The 21,790-nt window shown below is 37.0% G+C and overlaps 1 protein-coding gene across 6 annotated transcripts in view; it reads right to left on the bottom strand.

The window, feature by feature from the left end:
* SMARCA2 (SWI/SNF related BAF chromatin remodeling complex subunit ATPase 2) overlaps window positions 1-21,790 on the bottom strand; it is a 123,657-nt gene that overhangs the window by 80,098 nt on the left and 21,769 nt on the right. For 5 of the 6 annotated variants that reach the window (XM_074857128.1, XM_074857127.1, XM_074857129.1 and 2 more), the window contains 4 exons: window positions 17,944-18,067; window positions 6,754-7,083; window positions 5,785-5,886; window positions 3,248-3,497 (listed from right to left, as the gene is read on the bottom strand). In XM_074857128.1, the coding sequence (XP_074713229.1) occupies window positions 3,248-3,497; window positions 5,785-5,886; window positions 6,754-7,083; window positions 17,944-18,067 (806 nt within the window). Of the gene's footprint in view, window positions 1-3,247; window positions 3,498-5,784; window positions 5,887-6,753; window positions 7,084-16,618; window positions 16,716-17,943; window positions 18,068-21,790 lie in introns of those variants that run through there. The other variant, XM_074857133.1, reaches the window with a different exon arrangement.

Below are 21,790 nucleotides of genomic sequence, written 5' to 3'. Positions count from 1 at the left end.
ACGTTGGACCCTTTTTTATAATCAGATCAAGGCTTTTCTGGGAGAAAAAGCAGTCTGCTGATGTTTCACTAGATTCAAAGCTTTTTTAGATCCTGCAGTATGTTAATAGGTGCATTATTCTTTCTCCATGTGTACTGGTCTATTTAACATGTGGTTAATAAATGGGAATGATATACTGTACTTCTAAATGCCTATTTGATGAATTGTTTGATGAAACACACTACATAATCTCCTAGTAACAAGGAAAAGAAAAAAGAGCTGCTATCACTGAAAAAAAATTACATGTAATTTTGTAACAGCAATAACTAAAGTATCTCATGTTTACAATATTTTTCTGTGTGCACGACATGCTCTAATACATAAATCATGCACATGATCCATTAAGAAACGGACATGTGTATGCCGTAGCTTATATTCTCCCCCAAAAGTCTGCTGTTATGCACTTGAGAGGTAAGTATACAGTAAGAGAAGTGGCCAGACACCTCAGTAACTAGCTTTTTATCATGTAGCTCATGAATTAGCACTAAATTACTGTCTCCCCAGCAGCACACTTCGCACCTGTAGTCCAGAAACACCATGTTAAAGGTCCCTGTTGTGATTTAACTCTGGCCAGCAACTAAGCACCACACAGCCGCTTGCTCACTTTCCCTCCCGCCACCCTGCTGGAATGAGGGCAGAATCAGAAGATTATAAGAGAGAAAGAAACTCATGGGATGAGCTAAAAACAGTTCAATAATTAAAAAGAAGTATTTTTTTCTTAATTGTAAGGAAAAGAGAGAAACAAAAAAAACAAAGAGGGAGGAAAAGAAAACCTAAGAAAGACAAGCCATGCAAATGAAAACAACTGCTCACCACCAACCAACTGATGTCCAGACAGTCCCCAAGCAGTGTGCCCCTGTCAACCTCCTCCACATTTTATTGCTGAGCATGATGATGTCATATGGTATGGAATATCCCTTTGGTCAGCTGGAATCAGCTGTCCCAACTGTGTCCCCTCCCAACTCCTTGTACTCCCCCAGCCTACTCACTGGTGGGGTGGTGTGAGGGAGCAGAAAAGGCCTTGACTCTGTGCAAGCACTGCTCAGTAAGAACGAAAACATCCCTGTGTTATCACACTGTTTTCAGCACAAATCCAAAACATAGCCCCATACAAGGTACTACGAAGAAATTTAACTCTATCCCAGACAAAACCAGTACAGTCACTGAGTAAACCTTATCTGCAATTTTCAAGAATTCCTAACTTAATCAGACGCAAAGCTCACACTTCCTCACAAAAGGCAGTATACCAGAATTTTACCTTTTGGGTCTACCTATATGATTGAAATATGAATCCCTAAAATACCTACGCAATAATTCTGCCTTTTCATGAAAATGAGTAATTCAAACAGTTTTCTAACTATTACAAAGTATAATGCCCCTTTATTAAAAAAGTTAACTACTGAGAGATCTCATGAGACAACAGTTTTATAAAGTTTTCACTAACTTCACTGGTTTCGGGATACAAATGTTTATATTGACTTTTTTCTACTCCTTTTTTATGAAGACAGTGTGAATACATCATGTTTCTGCATTAAACTTCCCTATACTAAAGCTAAGTCTAGCACCATCCAAAGCACAAAAGCTGTTAAACTGTTTTTTTCAAAGCTTTGTCTGATATTACTTACACAGTTTTAAATAAAGACTTCCAGAAGTTCTAAGCATTCTGGTATGCAAAGCAAAACCAAATTCCAGCAGTGTTCAACATCAAAAGGATCATTACCTATGTGCTACCATAAAAAATACAAAAATAAAACTCTTCTGCTGCAGAATCCCTAGCAAACTTCCACCTCACTTACTCTGCCAAGAAGATCAGGGTATTTAGAACCTAATGGATATGCTGTATCTGCAACTAGTTCTCAACATTAGCAAATGCAACACTGCTAGCTTATGTCACTCCCCTCTTTCCTCCATTTATGCATACTAAAACATAACAGCTTGGCACAAATAGTGCCATGGAGTAGGGCTGGAAAGACAGAAGGAGTATCCATTTCTGGTTAACAGATGCAGAAAAGGTTACATTATACTGGCCACATCATTCTTGGCTCAGATTAGTGCTACAATTTTTCATTCAGAGCAACTGTGAAACCTGTGTTTTGTACAAGCTTTCTGAAAAGCATGTTAGGAAACAGTGATTGCTCATGCTGAAACAGTTACGGCCATTCAGTTCTAAGGTAAAAAGGGTAAGACTGACAGAATGGCCACACACAACATGGCAATAAATTACTTAAGCATTATCTTATGCAAAAAATAAGAGCTTTTCTGGGATAATGGCCTGGATTCTGCACATGGCACCACATCCTAAAACACTTCATGGGTTTTTACCTTCGTAAAGCAAAAGTCATTAAACCAGTCTTCAGGGAGATCACCATCTCTTCTGGCTACCTTTCCCTACAATCTCATTGTTGTAGTTAACTGCAAGATGCATCATCAGTCCAAAACAAGCAAATATGCTAAGTGCAGTTTCTTTCCTCTGACTGATAATGATCAGGAACATACTTTAGGTGCAGGTCAAGATCCTTCTGACCGGCAGATTCTCAAGGTCAATTGCTGAACAGCCTTGATGGGAAGAGAGAAGTCTCTTTCTAACTCCTCAAGAAATGTCATCCTCTATACTTTGTAAAAAGAATATAATTCACCATCTAATTAGGGCACTCAGGAGACAACTTTTAAAGATCATGCTTTCTGGTAACGTTTTTTTTTTTTAATCCTGCCTGTGATCTCCTTAATACTCTGTCTAGTCTTTGGTAGTCCAGCCAATCCCATCATCACTAATAAAATTTGGTTTTGCTGCAGCCACTAACTCATCAGCCTTTTGACCCCCACTGTTCTCTTCTAACTTCCCTTTCACTTATAATTCTGAAAAATTCCTGCACTGAATTGGTTCTCTGTAGACTACCAAGAATTTTGATTTCCTCATGTGCAGTGTTTGCAGCATCCAAGTAATACACAAACCCAGCAGAGTCCTTGAGCCTGTTTTCAACTTACCTGGTTTGCACTGATTCTGCCAGTATGCTTTACTAGTTCGTAACTTGGGGTAGAATTAAATCATTGTTTGGTTTGGCATTTCCACACTTCTCTTTGACACATTCTCCCTCTGGAAGCTCAGCATATACTATTGTCACTGCAGTAGTTGACCGCAAGGAGTTTCAGTTGAGAAAGTATAAAAAATAACCTACATATGCAATTGAATCTTGTTATTTGCTTTTACCTATATTCACGTTCTTGGAGTATTTCAACAGGATCCAGTCCTTGTGGCTTCTGGATAGGGCTGATGCGATTCTGCTTTTGCTGCAGCTGAACAATGGGTGAAGGCTGTCCTGGTGGTGGCTGTGGTACAGAAGGCCCAGGCATGGCGGCAGCAGGCTGGGCAGCAGCAGGGGCAGGAGAAGGCCTCCCACTGGGGGGGGGTGCAGGAAGCTTTTGCTGCGCATTGGAGACACTCATATCTGGGGCTTGGCCTGAATCATAAACAGTACTTTCTCATAACATGAAATATGGAACGCAGTAACAAAATCAAGGCAGTTTCTGGAGACAGAACATGAAGCTAAGGTAAACATTCAAAATCACCACATAAAGCCCACTGAGATACACTCCTTATTTACAAAATATACTAAAATGCAAGTATACCATACATTGCAGGAAGTGGTCCAAAGAAAAACAAAACACCTAAAACATTATGATGAATGCCATTTCTTTTGCTGTTCCTGCTGACTTTTAATTCTAGCATTAGAAGAACTAAAACAGCTGTAGAAGTGATTCTGTGCAAGTCTAGGCCCTAATTCTGCCTCTTATTCACTACTCTCGCACCACTTAGAAGACATCTATAATTACAACCTGACAACAAGCACAAGCAGATCTGCTTTTAGAGCTCTATTAGAATTAGATAGCCACATTAAAATTTCTGTAACTGTACTTAGAAAGTACCTGTCATATATAAATAGCTTTTGTTTTGTTATGATTGCCTATTAGTTGTATTTAAGTATTTCAAATACCAGGAATTCAATTACTGTTTTATCTTAGAGCATTCTAATAGTCTTGAAAATTAACACCTCAGTTAACATGAAAATAGTACATGCCATTTATAGACGCTAAGGGTCATAGATTTCAGTATGCTTATTATGACAACTCACCCATGCATTCAGATGTTCAAAAAAAGTCACTGACAATTTAAATTGCAACCATAAAGATGTCACTTAATTGTCTGAGGAGTCACAGTAATTTAATGCTAGGAAAAACAATTACAAAGTACACCTTAAATCTTGTAATCAACCTTAATTCAAACCCAACATCCTGATATTTAGATAAAAAGATTCCTTCAGAGATCACCATCTGTCTGTGGTTCACACATCTGCATCAAACTCCAGAAAAGGAACTTGAGCACAAGCTGTAGATTTTGTATTTAGCAACACTACATTTCAGCTTATAAAAATTAAGGAAAGAAAGCAAGCCCACCAAAAGCCTCTGTGTAGACTCAGCTTTCAGTGAATCATTCAAATTGAACTTTAAAACAAACACTACCACTAACAATTGTGTAATGAATGAAAAATAAATTTAAAGAAATAAGCACAATCTGTAAAAACACATCAAATAAAACCTCCAAACAGACACAGCAAGGGCAAACGAATTTTTTCTTATTAAAAAAACAGCAATGAAAAAAGACAAGCAATAAGCAGCCTATAGTTAAACAGGACAAACATATTATTATGACATACTGTATTTTTTAGATAAAACCATCCATCTAGCAATTCTGTATACCTGCCAGAATTTTTTGGTAGCATTTGAGCTGGAAGGCATTTGAGCTAGAAGGCACTATGCCTGGTAAACTCATAGATATAACCTCTCAAGAAGCACTTTTCCCTCTCTTTATTAACCCACTCAAATTGTAAGTATTCATTGGGAGTATTCCAAGAAAAGCAATTCTGATTACATACTGATACTTAATTTTTTTTTATGTTCTTCTAAGTAGCTGACTAATGACACAGAATTCTTATGATATCAGCTATCATGGAGTCATCACTGTCCCCAGATTTACCCACAAGCAGCAACAGAACATAACGTTTCTACTGTATGAGAAGCACATGTTATTCGCAATCCTGCAATATTGTATTTATTTTTAAATCTCTCCAAAAAAAACCCCAAAACTTTAAACAAAATACATTACTAAGGATTTCTAATTCTTTTCAATACAATACTTCTTCCACTCTACTTTCAAACAATAAAATCATCTTGTAAACCCAAATCTGAATGATTTGGTTCAAAACCTGATTATCACGCAGGGGAAAAAAAATTACACTGTTCATTAGATCTCAAAAGCTACACTGAACTTTCAAAGCAATCCAAATAAAAAAAAAAGGCAATGTAGTTCTACCATGGTTTGAAAACTTCTGTTCACAGTAGCAAAGACTATAGTTGAAAGACAAGCTTGCTGCAATTAAGCATGCTCAGAACATAACTTATTAAGCAGATTTTATGGCTGTCCCTCAGACAGCTTACATATTTCATTCTGATTGTAAAAAGGTGCTTTATGTTCAGGCTGCCTAACAACTGCAGTAATTTCACGTGGTAGAGTCATTCATGGATTAATAAATGGTTAGACTCTCCTTGATTCAAGTCCTAGGCATAGTAAAGGTTACACTATTTTTCTGCATGTCTTTTTACCTTCCTTCTTTTTCTCCCTGCATCTTTTTCCCAAACTCTATCTACACTGTGTACATGACAAAAAATGAGCATTATACTCCACTATACCTTCAGTCCAAGTTTTAGAGGTAAGGGCAGCTGTATGTCCAGGCATCCCTGGAGCAGGCCCTGGTCCAGTTGCAGCACCACTCATTGTATGTAACCCAATACCTGTAATTTGAGAGAGGAAAGACACTTATTAAGAAACAAAGCATTTCCAAGTTTTCAAAAATCATTCTGCTTTCTAGCATGCTAGTCTATTCAGGCAAGTAGTGTTTTTCTTCATTAAATATGGATTTAAGTAGATCTTATTGTGAAAAAATATATATAATGAAGCATATTAAAATCATGTCTCCTAAAAAAACCTTACTTGGTAGCAAAGCCATATCCACAGAAATGAAGTGACCAGTGAAATTATTAGAATCATTATTAGAAAGAAAATAGTATCATCTTAACCCTCGATTTCTAATGCAAACTCAGTAATAGAAGTGTACAGAAACAAACAGGTGCAGGGCGTTTAATGTAACACAGTTTTCTTGGGACCAAAATGTGCTTGCTTACTGCACTGTAACATCTATTATCATTAGGAGAAAAAAATAAGAACATTTCCTTATGTTTTTCACTTGACAGCACATAATACATGGTTTGTTTTACTTTCAACAACCTAAATAATGAGTCAACTTGCTCCAGATTTTTTAATCTACTTTTCTGCATAGCAACAGGAGACTGAAAATTCAGTGTAAGAAAAACAGTAAAATTGCAATGAGTAGTATGATTAACATTCCAAAAAAAATCAAGCATAATCAGGGCAGACAGTAATGCACAGTGAAATCACTTTTATTTCAGTTTTGACAATATCCTATTAACAATAGTGGTGTTTTATGCACTTGCTCAAGCTTAAAACCAAAGGCTGCTGTTCACACAGATGCCAGAATACAGTCCCAAATTATAGCACTGCACAGCACCCATTTCTTAATTTTCCACAGGTAGAATTTCAAGAATTACCTGCACAATGACACAAGGCCTAGATTCACTTACCAGACTGTCTGTTGAAGGCACTGGGAGGCTGCTGCTGTTGAATGCCAGGCAGGGTCCTCTTGCCCTGAACAGCAAGCTGGAGATTTTCTGGTAAAGGCTGACCTCTAGCTAACATTTTGTATGCTAGAATCTGAGCCCGCAGCTGATGCAGCTGTACGGGGCTGAAAGGGGAAGGACCTCTGTTAGGTTGATTCATAACTTGTGGGTCTCCTGGTATAATGGGTCCTGGCTGGCTGGGAGTCATCTGGGGTGGAGTTGGACCTCCTCCAGACATCGGACTGGACACATGCTCTGGTGCTCCTAGTGGAGATGGGTGTGGAGACATATAACCTAGAACAAGTAAGAGGATCACAAACTTACCTCTCTGGTTAGTCAAATCTAAATTCCATCAATTTCTTTAACAGTACATAGAATATAAAAAATGTTTCTCTCAAGTCAAGATAGCTGTAGTATTTTCTGCAAGAACAAAATTTCAATCTGAAGTTCCCAGGAACATCAAGATAGTGTCATGAGCTATTCTTTGAGAAGAACTATGATTATATAGTCCAATAATTCCTAAAAATAACAATTAGCCTCGTATTTGGAGTAAGACAAACTAAAACATGAAATACAATATAAAAGCATTAGGATGTGGTACTATTTCACTAGAATGCTGGACAAATATTCCATTGTGGAATACATGCAGTGAAGTCTGTCTATTTTACAGCTTAATATTATAATTTTCTTTTGATGCACACACATCAAGGAATACCCGTTCACTGATATAGGCCCTCTTTGCCAAAACTCAACAACATACAGAAATAGAAACAGATGGTATTCAATTTCTATAAAACTGCTCTTTAATTTATAGAGATTAAAGGTTTGAGCTAGACAAACGTTCAATACCTTTTACCATCTGCTTGCTCAAGAACTTGGAACATTAACTGCAAGTGCAAAAATCACCTTCTGAAGAAGCTGCTGAAGACTGCATTACTCTGTAAAGTTCCAGGAGAGCAAACACAGCTCTGAAGCAAACAGTGCTTGTATCTTATTATAGCACTTGCGAATGCAGTGGTTTTAAGTTTGAATTTTAATTACACTTAATACATATTTCCTTGAGCTTCACAATGCATCCATGAAAAGACATGGCATAGATTTCTGGTGAGATTTCCAAGAACATGTATCATGTCAGAGTAAAAATACAAAGAGCAATCCTTCAGGTAGTACACAACAGACAGCTTGATTTTAAAGATGTCCACCAAGAGTGAAAAAGAGGTAATGATATTTACTCACTTCTCTCCTGTATTGTGGAGCACAAATAATGCTCTTACCAATTTGAAAAGCCTAAGAAAACTTTAAAAAATATCAAGCAATCTTCTGGCTCACTTCCATATTCTTTAGCAGGCCACAGATCAGTGAACTCCAAAATTCATGCCAAGGTTTATGGTTCTGTGACAGCAAATCTACTCTTCCTCCACTCTTCCTGATACTTTAAAGTGAAACTACATCAATTTCATATATACAAAGTCCAGATCACAAAAGCAAGTAATTTTGCCCTCTCTGTAGCTTCGCTGTTCTTATTGGCCCTTCAGTAAGAACAACATAGGCAAAATCTCAAAGTAATCTCAAGTTTTCTGAGATGACAACAGCTGTAAGTGACTAGAACTTATACAAATGGATAAATGAGAGTGCTAAAGAGCTGAAAGTCCACCAGTGCTGAGGTCTGGAGATGAAAATATTCTACAATAGATTAAAGGTGGTAAATCTCTGAGATAAAGGACAAAGACAAGAGGATTTCAGCTCTTCTAAAAAAAGGAAAATGATGTAGAAGTACACTAGTGAAAAATGGCTTTGTGATGGGAAAAGACCAGGTATGACAGAAACAGACTGAGTTCAATCTTGTAACTAAAGAAGATGATGACAGGAAAAGAAGAAGACTCTTGGGAGAATAAGAAAAATTAAGCAGTTCAAAAGAAAAATAGGGAACTGAGGTGAGGGAGAAAGAGACCTTAAAAAGTTAAAACTACTGAAGTTATTTACTTGGTCAATACAAAAACTGTTTATATATTTTGGTGGTGATAAAAGCAATGATAAATAACCGTAAGTTTACTCCACTTATTCATCTTCTTCCACTAACTTACTTTTGCCTCATTTTATTTTTTTAAGAAAAGAGAAGGAGCTACAAATCCTTCTTGCTGAGAACACTGCTTTAAAAGAACAACCACTATACCGCAACAAAACCCAAAATATACAACTGCATTATTGTTTTACACTATAAAATGGGGCTTATCGCAATGTTCATCCATTACTATTAGATTTCTAAATCTCAGAATTTATTTTAAATAGCACCTACTTTGAATTACATTGTTTTCAAAACTGCCTTTCAAAGAAAGGTTTCTTCCCCTCCCCCTCAAGTTACATTGTCCAAGTTATATGTTCCTTAATCACTGATAGATTTCAAACCCAGGATCTTGAAATCCATCTGGACTATAAAAATCTAAAACTGAGCTGTGAGATATCGAGCACCTGGTTTTAGTCTTGTCAGTTCCAGCTGCAAGTCTGTGACTATGTTTTGCAGAGAGGAGTTTACAGGAGAAGGCATTTTTTGAGCTTTCTAGATATATATCACTCACACTTTCTCTCTCTCGCAAAGCCCTATGCATTAGAATTCTTGTCAATAGGAAACTAGGCTTGACTAGAGTACGAATGAAAACAAAATTACAATAAAATATCTCACGAAAGAACAAAAGCCTTTTGAACTTCCTGTAAAGGTTCTAAAATGTGGCATTTACAGAACCTAGATTTTGTGTTGCTATATGGAAATTTTCCTTTTTAAGTTTGAAAACTTTCAGAAGATTTAGCAGTTTGACAATACACACAGTCACAAGCTTGTCCTAATAAAGTCTCTATACCACTTGCTTTTTTCCTATCTTATTACACATACTCTAATACAGGTGAGCATGTACACACAGGCTCTAAATAAGGACACATGAAAACTCATGAAGATTGAGTTTAGCCAGCATGTCATAAAAGAGAAAAAAATTACAGACACAGTCCATAGGAATGTTTAATATATAGGCAAAGACAGACACCTTTTTGAACTTTGCAAACATGCTTTCATCTGCTATGAAGCACTTCAAATGCATTTTTCTGTGGCACACATGAATTTTCACAGTAAGTATTCAGCAGGTTTTTAAATACCTAGCTCATTAAGTGTTAGTTGCTGAACTGTCAAGTATCCCTTCCTCTAGATTTTCCACAGAAAACTTTGTTTTCTATTCTGCATAAACCATTCTGTTTAATTTAACCTTCAGAATGGAAGATGGCAAAAACACTGACTGATAAGGTTGGAGAACACTCACAACAGAAGAGCTCTATGTGCTGACAAAGGACAACAGATAACCTTTAGTCCTGAAAAATGCACAAAGCAGAAGAGACCCAACGCCAGGAAAGGGAGGCCAAACAGCCCAACCCATCATTTAAAGCTGTGGTGTTTCCAAAGCTTTACCAGGTTTCTTCAAGTCTAATGTAGGTGAGTGCTGAAAATCTCTAATGATAGTGATTCTTAATCACTCTCATAGGGAATTTTCTTTCCCTTAAGCCTCATCAGAATTTCAGTTACATAACTCGTGACCATTACTTTTTGTGTTTTTGCTATGCACCTCTGAGGAGTCTGGCTTTGTTTTCTCCATAATCCTTCAATGGGTCGTAGAGGAGTGTATTTCGGAACAAGTTTTCAGCAGTTAAAAAGCACTGCTTTCTTAACTGTATGCATAATTAGCAACACTCTTTTCATCCCACTTTGGTATCAACTTGTTCGACAAATACATCACACATATCATAAACCATGTACATTCTTTACAGTACTGACACTGGAAGAAATCCTAGTTCTAACACTTCACCAAACACAAGTATTTTTGGAGGACAGACTATATAAGAAGTTTCTGCTCTAATTACTTTTAATTTCTCTTTAGTTAACAGAAGTAAAGAACATCTTCCTCATCTGTTTTAAAGCTGAAGAACCAGAGAGCTAAAAATTGCGAGACCTTTTTCACCACTTTTAATGCTATAATTAACAGAGGAACACATATGAATTCTAAATCCTAGTAACAAGTATTAGATAGAAGAAGTCAAGGTTTTACCAGTCCAAGCACTGGAATATTCAACAGAAGTTCTGACTCCCCCACTAAAAATTAAGAAGACTTGAACAATGAAAGTGTCTGAGGATCATGTAAGTCAAATCTTTCTGCTAAAATTGACAGCAATGGTATATTTTAGTCAAAAATGTGACTGTAAGTGAATTTTTGGATTAGGAAGATATACATACGATTGAAGAAATGTAGTTGTGCAACTCATTTATGTTAACTATCACTTCAACCACCAATTAAAGTCAGTTTTTTTAAAAAAATAAGGCATCAAGTACATGCCCACAATACACAATAGGAAAGCATAACATCTTGGAACACAGTGGAAAATATGTTCATGCTGGACCAAGGCTACTAACTTTCTTAAGATAAGCAAAATACAGTATTTCCCTGTCAGTAGTGTGGCCAGGGTTAACACCAGTTCTTGTGAAACTCTCAACTAAGAGAGAGGCCACATGTGAGCAAGTCATTTAAAGCTAGAACTGTAGAAATAAACTGTTGAGAGGCCTTATGTTGACAGGTAGATGGATAAGGTGACAGATATTTTCTCACCTTTAAAAGGCTGAAAAAATCAGAAAAGCGCATGCAGCTAATTTAAGAACAGTAGGGACAATGAACATTGTTTGTGAAGTTGCAGTAACCTAGTGAATTGTGTAAGTTAAACTTAATTGCTGTATCTTTATAAGAGGTTCAACAAATACTGCATGATAATTAAAAATATATACAGATCAAGTCCCAGAGCCTTAAATCCCTGCAGTGCTTATATTTCCACTTGCAAATAGCAAGCAAAGACACCCGAACTGTTCAAACTGGTCTGTATTTCACTGCTGTATCATAGTAACTGCATTTGTTTCAAATTCCAGAAAGACACATAAATTTTTTCAGGCCATTTATATCTTTTTATGAATTCTTTCTAATAACAAATAAATTTTATTTTATACAAATATTTGGTTTGTCTTTGCAATTTCTCCTCTTTCTTCTTACAAGTCAAATCTAAACATAATTTTCATTTTCTAGGTAATTCTGTTTAGCAGCTTAACAATTTACAGTAAATTTCATACTTCTAATATCAATACTGGGTTTTTCAGCACCATTCATTCACAGAAGCTGGAGGCAGTTTCTAACACTATTCAAACTCAGTTAAGTGTAGTAAGATTACTATTTAAACAGCTAAATATGAAGTTGGAGAAATGGATTTTTCTTTCATTTAACCTATAAGCATTAAAAGAAAGGTATTAAGACTAATTAGGGACATCATTGTGCGTAAGTTCAAGAAAAGAAAATCAGTCACCAGAAATAGTCAGGAATGTTACCCTTTCTCCAATTTGGCAACAAGAGGGGAAAGGAGTAACGGTTGAGGAGAAAGATACCAGTTCAGAATATTTTTCCCCATAACTTAATGTTAGACTTCTGAAAATCATCCTGTTGCAGTATGACTGCAATAAAAATGTGACAATCTGTCTGACCTAGTAACAGATTCTTTCTGCATGACTAGCATCCCACTGAGCACCAAGAAAAAAAATCCAGAATCTAAATAATAAAGTTGCATACCCTATTTTAGTAATTATTTTCAGTTTAAAAAATTGAAAAATTTCAGAACAGTAACTGGCATTCAGGTAGCGAATAGGCATTTATGAGCAAAATGACAAAGTTCTTGCAGATTTAGCTTACAAGTCTTTCTGATTTGTTCATGAAAGTAAGGGTCAGTGAATTATTTCTTAATACAGATTGTAAGAATTATTACTTCGAAAATTCGGTAACAGCTTGCTCTTTGTAAGTTCAGTGGTCTTTATTTCAAGATCATTCATTCACAACTGCACATTTGATTTACATAAATTATATCTACAACTGCATGTGTAGTTCACCAATTTACTTCTAATTTATAACCCACATCCATAACCACTTATAAAAATTCCTGCTTTTGTATTTAGAGACACTCTTTTGCAAGATCTTCTTCTTTAAAAAAATTACTGAAAAGACTGCTATTGGAACATTTAACATTTAAATGGAATCTTATTTTGTAATCAGTTCCAACTGTAAATTGCATACAGGACTACTGCCTATGCATTTACCATAACTGTTCCACTCACAGGTCTAAGAACAGCACCATTTTATGAAGACTATCCATCTTCCCATTCTCAAATAATTAAAAACACTGTTTCCTCCTCTATCTTACCAGTTCTTCTCAGAATCTTGAAGCCTGTTTACAGGTTCACAAATTTCTGGCAGTAAGGGACCATTACTGGTACAACAGTATACCTAACATGTCTAGAACAGTCCACAGACTCTTACCCTCTAAAAGATCTCCCTTTGGTCTGTGGAACAGATGAGAAAGACATCCAGTGTTGACTTAAATTTCATGTGACACAAAACCTACCACAAATACCTTGGTAATCCTTGTCCCAAAGGTTAATTATCTTCATTAAGTAAGATGCAGATATTTAATACAGTCTGAATTCAGCTAATTTACATTTGCAGGTACCAAAATTCACTGCACCTTTATTTTTTTTAAAAAAAAGATAAAGGATCCATCTATTACAAGCCTTTCTACCACCTAGGAATGTGCAGACTAATCAAGTTATCTTTTAATTCTCTCTCAGAGAGAATACAAAATGGAGTTTAACATTATCCAGAAAAAAGGAAACAAGTGTTCCAAGTTTCAAATCATTCCTTTAGTTGTCTTCTAAATAAGGCACAATTTCACAGAATCACAGAATTGTTAAGGTTGGAAGGGACTTCTCAAGATCATCTAGTCCAACTCCCTGCTCAAACAGGGTCAGCTACGTCAGGCTGCCCAGCAACATGTCCAGTTGGGTTTTGACTATCTCCATGAATGGCAACTAGACAACCTCTCTGGGCAACCTACTGTACTGTTCAGCCACATTTACAGTAAAAGCATATTTTCTTATGTTCCAATGGAATTTCATGTGTTTCAATTTGTGTCAACTGTCTCCTGCCACTGGTAATCACTGCAAAGAGTCTGGCATCCTCTTCATCACCCTGTTCCATCAGGTATTTCCAAGCCTTCTCTTTTTCAAGTGATGCAGTTGCAGCTCACTCAGCCTCTCCTTATACAAAAGATGCTTCAAACATTTGATGCTACCTTAAACATTTCTCAACGTCTTTCTGGACTGTAGATACTAGAATGGAATACAATACTACAGTACACCCTTCAGCTAATTCATTAAAAAAGGTGATACAACTCCTCAATTAATATGCCTCTGCTTCTGTAGGCAGGTAGTACATTCCATCTCATGGCTGCAAACACTGTATATGGCAATACACATTTAAGTCTGCCAGAATAACCAAGACTCTTTTCAGCCTTTCTGCTTTGTATGATACAGTCTCATATCACCTACACAATAAACCACTTTGCTTCTAGACATACAATGCTGTTGGCTGTGCTAAAAATCAATGCTAGAGAAATAAGCACATTCTACTGAGCATCCTGATCAGCCTTTCTAACCAACTTCATTATTTACTGCTAAACCTCTGTGCTATCTGCAAATTCTACTGGAGCCAATTTTACACTTTTTTCCAGATCACTGACAAATACATTGAACAGCACTGAACCAAAACAAGAGTCCTACAAGACTTAACCAGAAAAATCCACCACTGGATGATCACCTTCCATTTACAGTTAGCTTTAACTAGCTTAATATAATTAATATAGGTTATATTGATTTTACTTAGTGTTATCTTTCTCTTAAATCAGAAAATCATACAGTAACAAGTCAAGCACCTTTTATAACTATCAGGCAGACAAGGTTATGTCTATCATTACTACTACTGGCTTTAATGATACATAGAGAAACCCCATACTTGGGCCAGGATCCATTTTCCTGATGACTGTACAAATACTGTACTGCACTAAGTACTGTACCACACCTGTCTGCACTTAAATAAATCAATTCAGTTTATTATCTTCACAAAAAGAATAGTAAATTTGTTTGACAAGGCTGACTTTATGCCATTCAGAGAGATCTGAACAAGCTCAAGAAGTGGGCCCATTTGAACCTCATCAGGTTCAACAAAGCCAAGTGCAAGTTTCTGCACATGGGTTGGGGCAACCCCCAAGATCAGTACAGACTGGGAGATGAATGGATTGAGAGAAGGTCTATGGAGAAGAACTTAGGAGCAGCAGTGGATGAAAACCTGACTGTGAGCCAGCAATGTGTGCTCGCAGCCCAGAAAGACAACCATATCCTGGGCTGCATCAAGAGAAGTGTGGCCAGCAGGTCGAGGGAGGGGATTCTCCCCCTCTACTCCACTCTCATGAGACCCCACCTGCAGTGCTGTGTCCAGCTCTGGGGCCCCCAGCATAAGGACGTGGACCTGCTCGAGCAGGTACAGAAGAGGCCACGAAGATGATCAGGGGACTGAAGCACCTCCCCTATGAGGACAGGCTCAGAGAGTTGGGGTCATTCAGCCTAGAGAAGAGAAGGCTCTGGGGAGATCTTATTGTGGCCTTTCAATATTTAAGGGGGGCTTAGAGGAAAGATGGAGAGAGACTTTTTAATAGGGCATGTAGTGGTAGGGCAAGGCGTAAACTAAAAGAGGGTAGATTCAGACAAGATACAACAAAGACATTTTTTACAACGTGGTTGATCAAACACTGGAACAGGTTGCCCTGACACACTGTAGATGCCCCATCCCTGGAAACATTCAAGGTCAGGTTGGACAAGGCTTTGAGCAACCTCATCTAGTTGAAGAAGTCCCTGCTTATTGCAGGGGAGTTGGAACTAGATGATCTTTAAGGTCCCTTCCAACCAAAACCATACTATGATTCTTTCATAAAACTACTCTCAATGGACTGAATTATAGACAGGGTCATACGGAATTAAAAGACAACATTCTTTGATTTTACCTAGAACCAGTGCTAGAGTAGATGACATTTAACTGATATACGGCCATTCTGCTTACGCTTTCAAACTAATGGCAGAAGTTTAGCGTCATCCATTTCCTAGTGTTTTGAACTTTTTCAGCTACTTTCCACCAAACGTCCAAAAATAGTAACATTAATTAGCGCATATATTTGTCTACTTCAGTTTGAGGCCTGAACAAACACTAAGCCATGGAAAAAACAGACCTAGAACTAATGAGGTGTAATTTCTATTTGACATAGATATTGTTAAAAATTGTACACAACTGCAACGTCAACCATCAGACATCCAAGAATCTACAAGAAAGTCAATGTTATAGTAAGTCTTGGTTTCTAACAATGTACCAAACGCAACTGAAGATTTTGTCACAATTAGAAGATTTACCATGCATCTTTCCATGGATTCTCAGAGAACTCATACTGTCCTCCCCCCATGAATGTGGCCATGGGTAAGCTCACCGTATTTTAGCACATTGTCTATTTCCACAAAACTTGCAGAAGCACAACCGTTTTACAGGACTCTAATCTCATGGTAAATCAGACTGAAAGTACCCAATAAGTTGAAAGGCTATTAAGAAACCTGGTTTTGTATCTTGGATATGTACACTAAGGGGAAGAAAGTGCAAGGTTATCAGATAGGACTTTCCCCAACACATATCAGAATAGCCTCAAGTGCCATCACCATTTTTTGTGAAAAGATAATTGTGTAAGAAGTAAAAAAGGAGACATGGAGGCAAAGAAAGCTAAAACACTCATTAATATCAAGGAGAGTATTTAATAAATTAGAATTGGGGGAGGGGGGTTTAACCATTTCTTTTAAAAGCCTGATTACATTAGAACTCCAGTATTCTCTGTTTACCTTGCAACAGTTGCCGACACACACCCAAAAGACAGCAGGGATCTGTAGTCTTTAGCGTGCCACAGCTGCTACTAATACAATCATCCTTTTGCACAGCAACACAACCTGGAAGTCTGATCTCAGCCAGCACAGGAAAGAAGAAAACAACTCAGAGCTACTTGTATTTGAAGGATTTGCAACTTACGCTCTTGTATTTTAAGCACGTTATGTTTCAGTTGGACCTATCTTCAGACTAAACACTCTGCTCATTTAAGGAACAAGTTCATTACAAGCCAAAGAATGTCTCTGAATGCAAAGTCTGGTAAAATTTTGTTCTCAGATGATCACTGAAATCAGTGGAAAAGTTTTAACTGATGGAGATCATGTCCCTGCAAAGTAAGTTCTATTTTACTTAACTGATATTGAAAGGTGTAATGGAAAAATAGTACTTTCTCATATGCAAGGTCCCAGACAGGGATTCAGCTGACAAATTACAGCTTAGGGTTTCAGTCACTGCCCACTGAAAAGTCACAAAGCAGTTCAGGCTGTCATTTTGCTGATCTGTACCCGCTTTCTCCTTCCAGCATTTCTCTTATACTATGTAATAAACATGTAAATACATCAAACAGGGACCATCTCTTAATAGATCTGTACAGTGTGTCAAACCAGGACCCTGCTTGCAGCTGGGATTCTTCAGGTGTTGCTGTAACGTAATTAATTATGCAATATATAAAACCATATCTGCTTAACTAATTAATATTAGCAGGTGTTACCAGTTAAATCCCCAACATACTGAGCTGCTTACAGAATGCATGTCCTCTTATGTTGCAAACTAAAGGACACATGGTAGGCGTGTAGCAATGTCATAAAAAGAGTTTCTATTTTCTGGCATAAAAAATTTCAGAAAGAACTTTGATCAGCCCTTGACCAAACATCATAGATACTAAAGAGGGTTTCTCCAGGTTTGCTTGGGTTCTTCTCTCTTATCATTACTTCGCCTCAGGATTAAAATAAATCATATTCTAATGCATTTATATTTACAATAGCCACATGACAGGGAAGAATTAGGTGCGTTTTTTTTAAAGACACGAACTGAAATCTGTGATAGACTTAGTCCAATTACTTGCCCCAGTCACAGACCTGAACCTTAGCTTTTTTTCAATACATGACTGATGGACACCCCATAAAGCAAAGGGATTCAGTTATTCACCTTGCCTTGTGATATCAGTTCAGCCTTTCTAAACAAAGCTTAAAGGAGACAACTGGAAATCTGTTTCATGGAACTATTGACTCTTTGTGGAACAAAGGGGACTCAAATTTATACAGCATGCACAGTATGTATAAACCTTGGCTATGCTGGTCCATTGGACTCTGAGGTGGGCCCATTCCAGGGTGAGGAGGTCGCATACTCTTCATGGAGCCACAATGAACATCTTCAACCATTCCTTTTTCATGCAAGCCATCAATAGACTGTGAAAACAAAATAAGTATTTATATAGAGATAGCATATAAATCCACTATAAAAATCCAAAGGACTCTAAGTAAAAATCTAAACAAATACATAAAGAATACAAACTTCTCTTAGCAGTCATTCAAAATAAATACAGTGGGAACCTTTACCCCTCGAATCAGACATTAGGGGAAGCACAGAGCACCATTAGACTGCTTGTCCCCTCTGTTTCCTTTTTGCTTTTTTTCTTCTCCTTATGAACTGTTTGGCAATGCCAGGGAGGCAAACTGTCCAAATACACATGAACAGTATGGCCTCATATTACAAAGCAGTGTAACACACACCAACTTGTGAAAGTACAGCCTGTGGCTTGGCTCAAGTTATTTTTAGCCCAAACTTTGCCCTTTCAGTCGCTGCTCTACCAGAATGTCCCAAACACTGTTCTTCTTCAAAAACAAAGATGGCATTGCAGAAGGTAACCTCTTCTTTGCAGGCAAAAACAGGGATAGGCAGTCAAGGAAGCGAAGTTCTACTGAAATACTTGTGCTCCTACAGTTCCTGTCACCTCATTCACTTCTCAAAAACTACAGTCTCCACAGCACTTGAAACACAAAATAGGGCCAAGTGCCTTCTTCAGAGAGTGAAGAGAAGACAGAATGTGCTGAAGGCATGCAGCACACTGGAAAAGGCTCCATAATAAAAACTGAAGGACTCTGAATGTGAAAAAAGGGGAAAAGTAACATCAGAGGGGAAAAGTAACATCAGAAGGAAAATGTCTTAAGAAAACTAAAGAGTTTTACCTGGAAGCAAAAATTACATCAGGCTCCTAACTAGAGAAGAGATTACGCTCATTAACTTCTAACTTAGAGCTTTGCAAGGTTTTGTATTAGGAAGGAACAGGCTGGCATCACTTACTTATCTTCTCTCCGCAGAAATATGCAGCTCTGCCCCTGTCTATAACACATGCATGCATGCACACTAAACTGTTCTTGCAAACCCTACTGTGAATAGAGACCCTGCTGTCTGTTTCACCTAAATGCACACCTATTTATGGAGAATTCTTTTTAAAAATAGTTAAGAAAACTTACTCCAGTGGAAAATACAGGCAGTTAACAAAGAGTGAGTAAGAAGCTACATCAAGTCACAAAAAAAAGACACTGTCACATTTCTTATTTTTGAGCCATTTGTTGTACATGAATCAATTTAAGCAGAACTAAACCTTTCTACAAAGAAAAAAATAATTCTAAATTTTAATTTGTAAACCTTTCATATAAATTTTCCATTTCCCATTGCAATAATCAGCTTTGATTGAAAGTATCTTTAAACACATGGGGTGGTTTTTTTGTTTATCAGTATTCTTGAAGGATTTCACTAGCATTTTTCCTTATTAGAAACTATGAGTTAAAAGGAGAAAAGCTATAGAAAAGGAGAAGTGAAATGGATTTTTTATGTTTCATCAAATTGTTTAGTTGTCACGACAGTATAAAAACATTTGTGAAAAGAACTTGTATCAGAAAAATATCTGTTACTGAAGAAGCTATTTCTGATACTAGAACTTGGGGAGATATGGAGTAGAAATGTAGAGGTAGATGACTGACACATTAAAAATAGTTCCACTGTGCTAACCAAGTATATCCCAATGCCCTTTTCTAAGGCATGAAGATCCCTCCCTCTCCCTTTGCCCCTTCTTAAAAAGATAACCAACATGAAAGAGAATGTTCAGTTTACATTCTGCTCACAGGAGCTGAATACTACAGAAATTAAAACACCTCTAAGGCTGGATCCATTCCTATTTTATCGTGGTATGTGTCGAGGACTAAATTTTCAGGGCTGCCAAGAAGAAGAGGAGAGTGTGCAGAAAACTACATCTGATTTCCAGAACAGAGGACTCTAGCTGTACACATCTGTGGTGTGACTGCAGGGACGGGTGTCACTGCACTAGCGGGTGGCAACTGTGAAAGCGCTGTGAAGGCAGGCAGCTCTAATGGGACTAAGATGGACACAGCATGCATACCCAGGGCATGAGAAGTACCAGCATACAGAAGATGATGAAAGGAGCTGGCAATAACAAAGAGTAGCAGTGAAAACAAATACATGGCCTTTAAAAATGAGAATTTTTAAAAAATCAAACAGGAACAGAATGGTAAAGATATATCATACAAGAAAACATAAACTGAATGAATGCTTCTGTGAAAAGAATTGATTAGAAGAACAGGTTTTTGTAAGATAAGTATTTAAAAAAAAAAAAACAACAAACTTACAGCAAACTGAAATGCTTCAAGTTTAATGGAAGGGAGCCTAAATATAGCAAGAAAGGGGTTTACTCCTGTGTGTTTGCAGAAATTATGCTGTATAAAAACTGAAAGTGAAATTAATAGGAAACAAATTAGGAAAGGTAGAACTCACTAATCAGTTTTTTTACAAGCAAAGCTACAAAAGATAAAGAGGGCATAAACTACTTTGAAGACAATATTAGTTTTAATGATCACAGTACTGCTAATTTATGCAAAGAGACTTGTATTTCCAATAGTATTTTTCATCTTAAAGCACCTCTATCATCTATGGAAAAAACCTATAAAACAGGGGAGACAATTCAGCAGAGGACTACAGGAACTAAATAATATTTTTCATAACTTCTTTGAATCACTGTGCAGTTACAGGGTTAGATGATAACTTTAAATCTACGTAACACATTAAAAATTATAGAAAGGATTTTACACAGAATGCAATTTCTATAAATGGTTCAGTTCTGTATAAATTATTAAAGATATCTTCCACAATTGCATTACCGGCATGAGAAATGTAACCTATACTACCAATAAAGTACTAATACCAAGCTGGGATACTTTTTTTTATTCTTTTAATATGATAGAACAGAAGGAAAACAGGGAGTTGAGATGTATTCAACTTTGAGCACACATTACTGTTTTCATTGGTCCCTGTAAGTAAGAAACAAGCACAGAACAGGCCAGATACATAAACAGTCTACAAGAAAACAAAATGAGGGATGAGCTTCAACTGTATGCAAATCCACACATACAGACTTGGCATACTTACAGACTTTACATAATGCCTAATGCATAACATTTTGCCTACACTGCTTTTACTCTGAATTTAGGAACTCAGGTCTTCTCACAGACAGCACTGCATCACGGCTTGACCTATTCCCAGGTAAACTGTCAGATTATGGTGTCTTTGTTTCCTTCTGCCTTCTTAAAAAAAAAACAACCTTGAAATAAGAGACTGAGATCCAGTATCAAACTAGATTTCTTTTAGACCATGCATCCTCTATACCAACAAAAATTACATAGAACAAACAGCAATGTGTTGTCATGTAACTCTACAGCATAACTGAATGTGTCACTGATGGACAACCAGACTGACTTGGTTGTCCTTGCAGTAGGGACTTGGCCAGTAATTCTGTTAATCTCTTATAAATCAGAAAAACACCATTTTGCACAAGGTCTCTGCTGATTTTTCAAGGTTGACAATACTTGTTTTTTCACTAATGTAAACACATACAACAAAAATAATGCAGGGAACATGCCTGCTGAATAAAAAGGACATACTTCCAGGATCATGACAGAATTTTAAGACTCACAGAATGGCTAATGTGCACAGATCTGTTAGCAAACAATATTTGAAATGGGAAACTATTTGCCTTCTGTTTTAATGGAACATCTCAGTGAACAAATAATGTATTTAGTAAAAATAGCATTTTTGCAGGAAAATAATTTTTTCCG

Source organism: Strix uralensis, chromosome Z (assembly GCF_047716275.1).
Source record: "Strix uralensis isolate ZFMK-TIS-50842 chromosome Z, bStrUra1, whole genome shotgun sequence".
Classification (NCBI taxonomy): domain Eukaryota; kingdom Metazoa; phylum Chordata; class Aves; order Strigiformes; family Strigidae; genus Strix; species Strix uralensis.
Note: the sequence above shows the minus strand (reverse complement) of the source record. Positions and strands in the feature narration are given on the sequence as shown.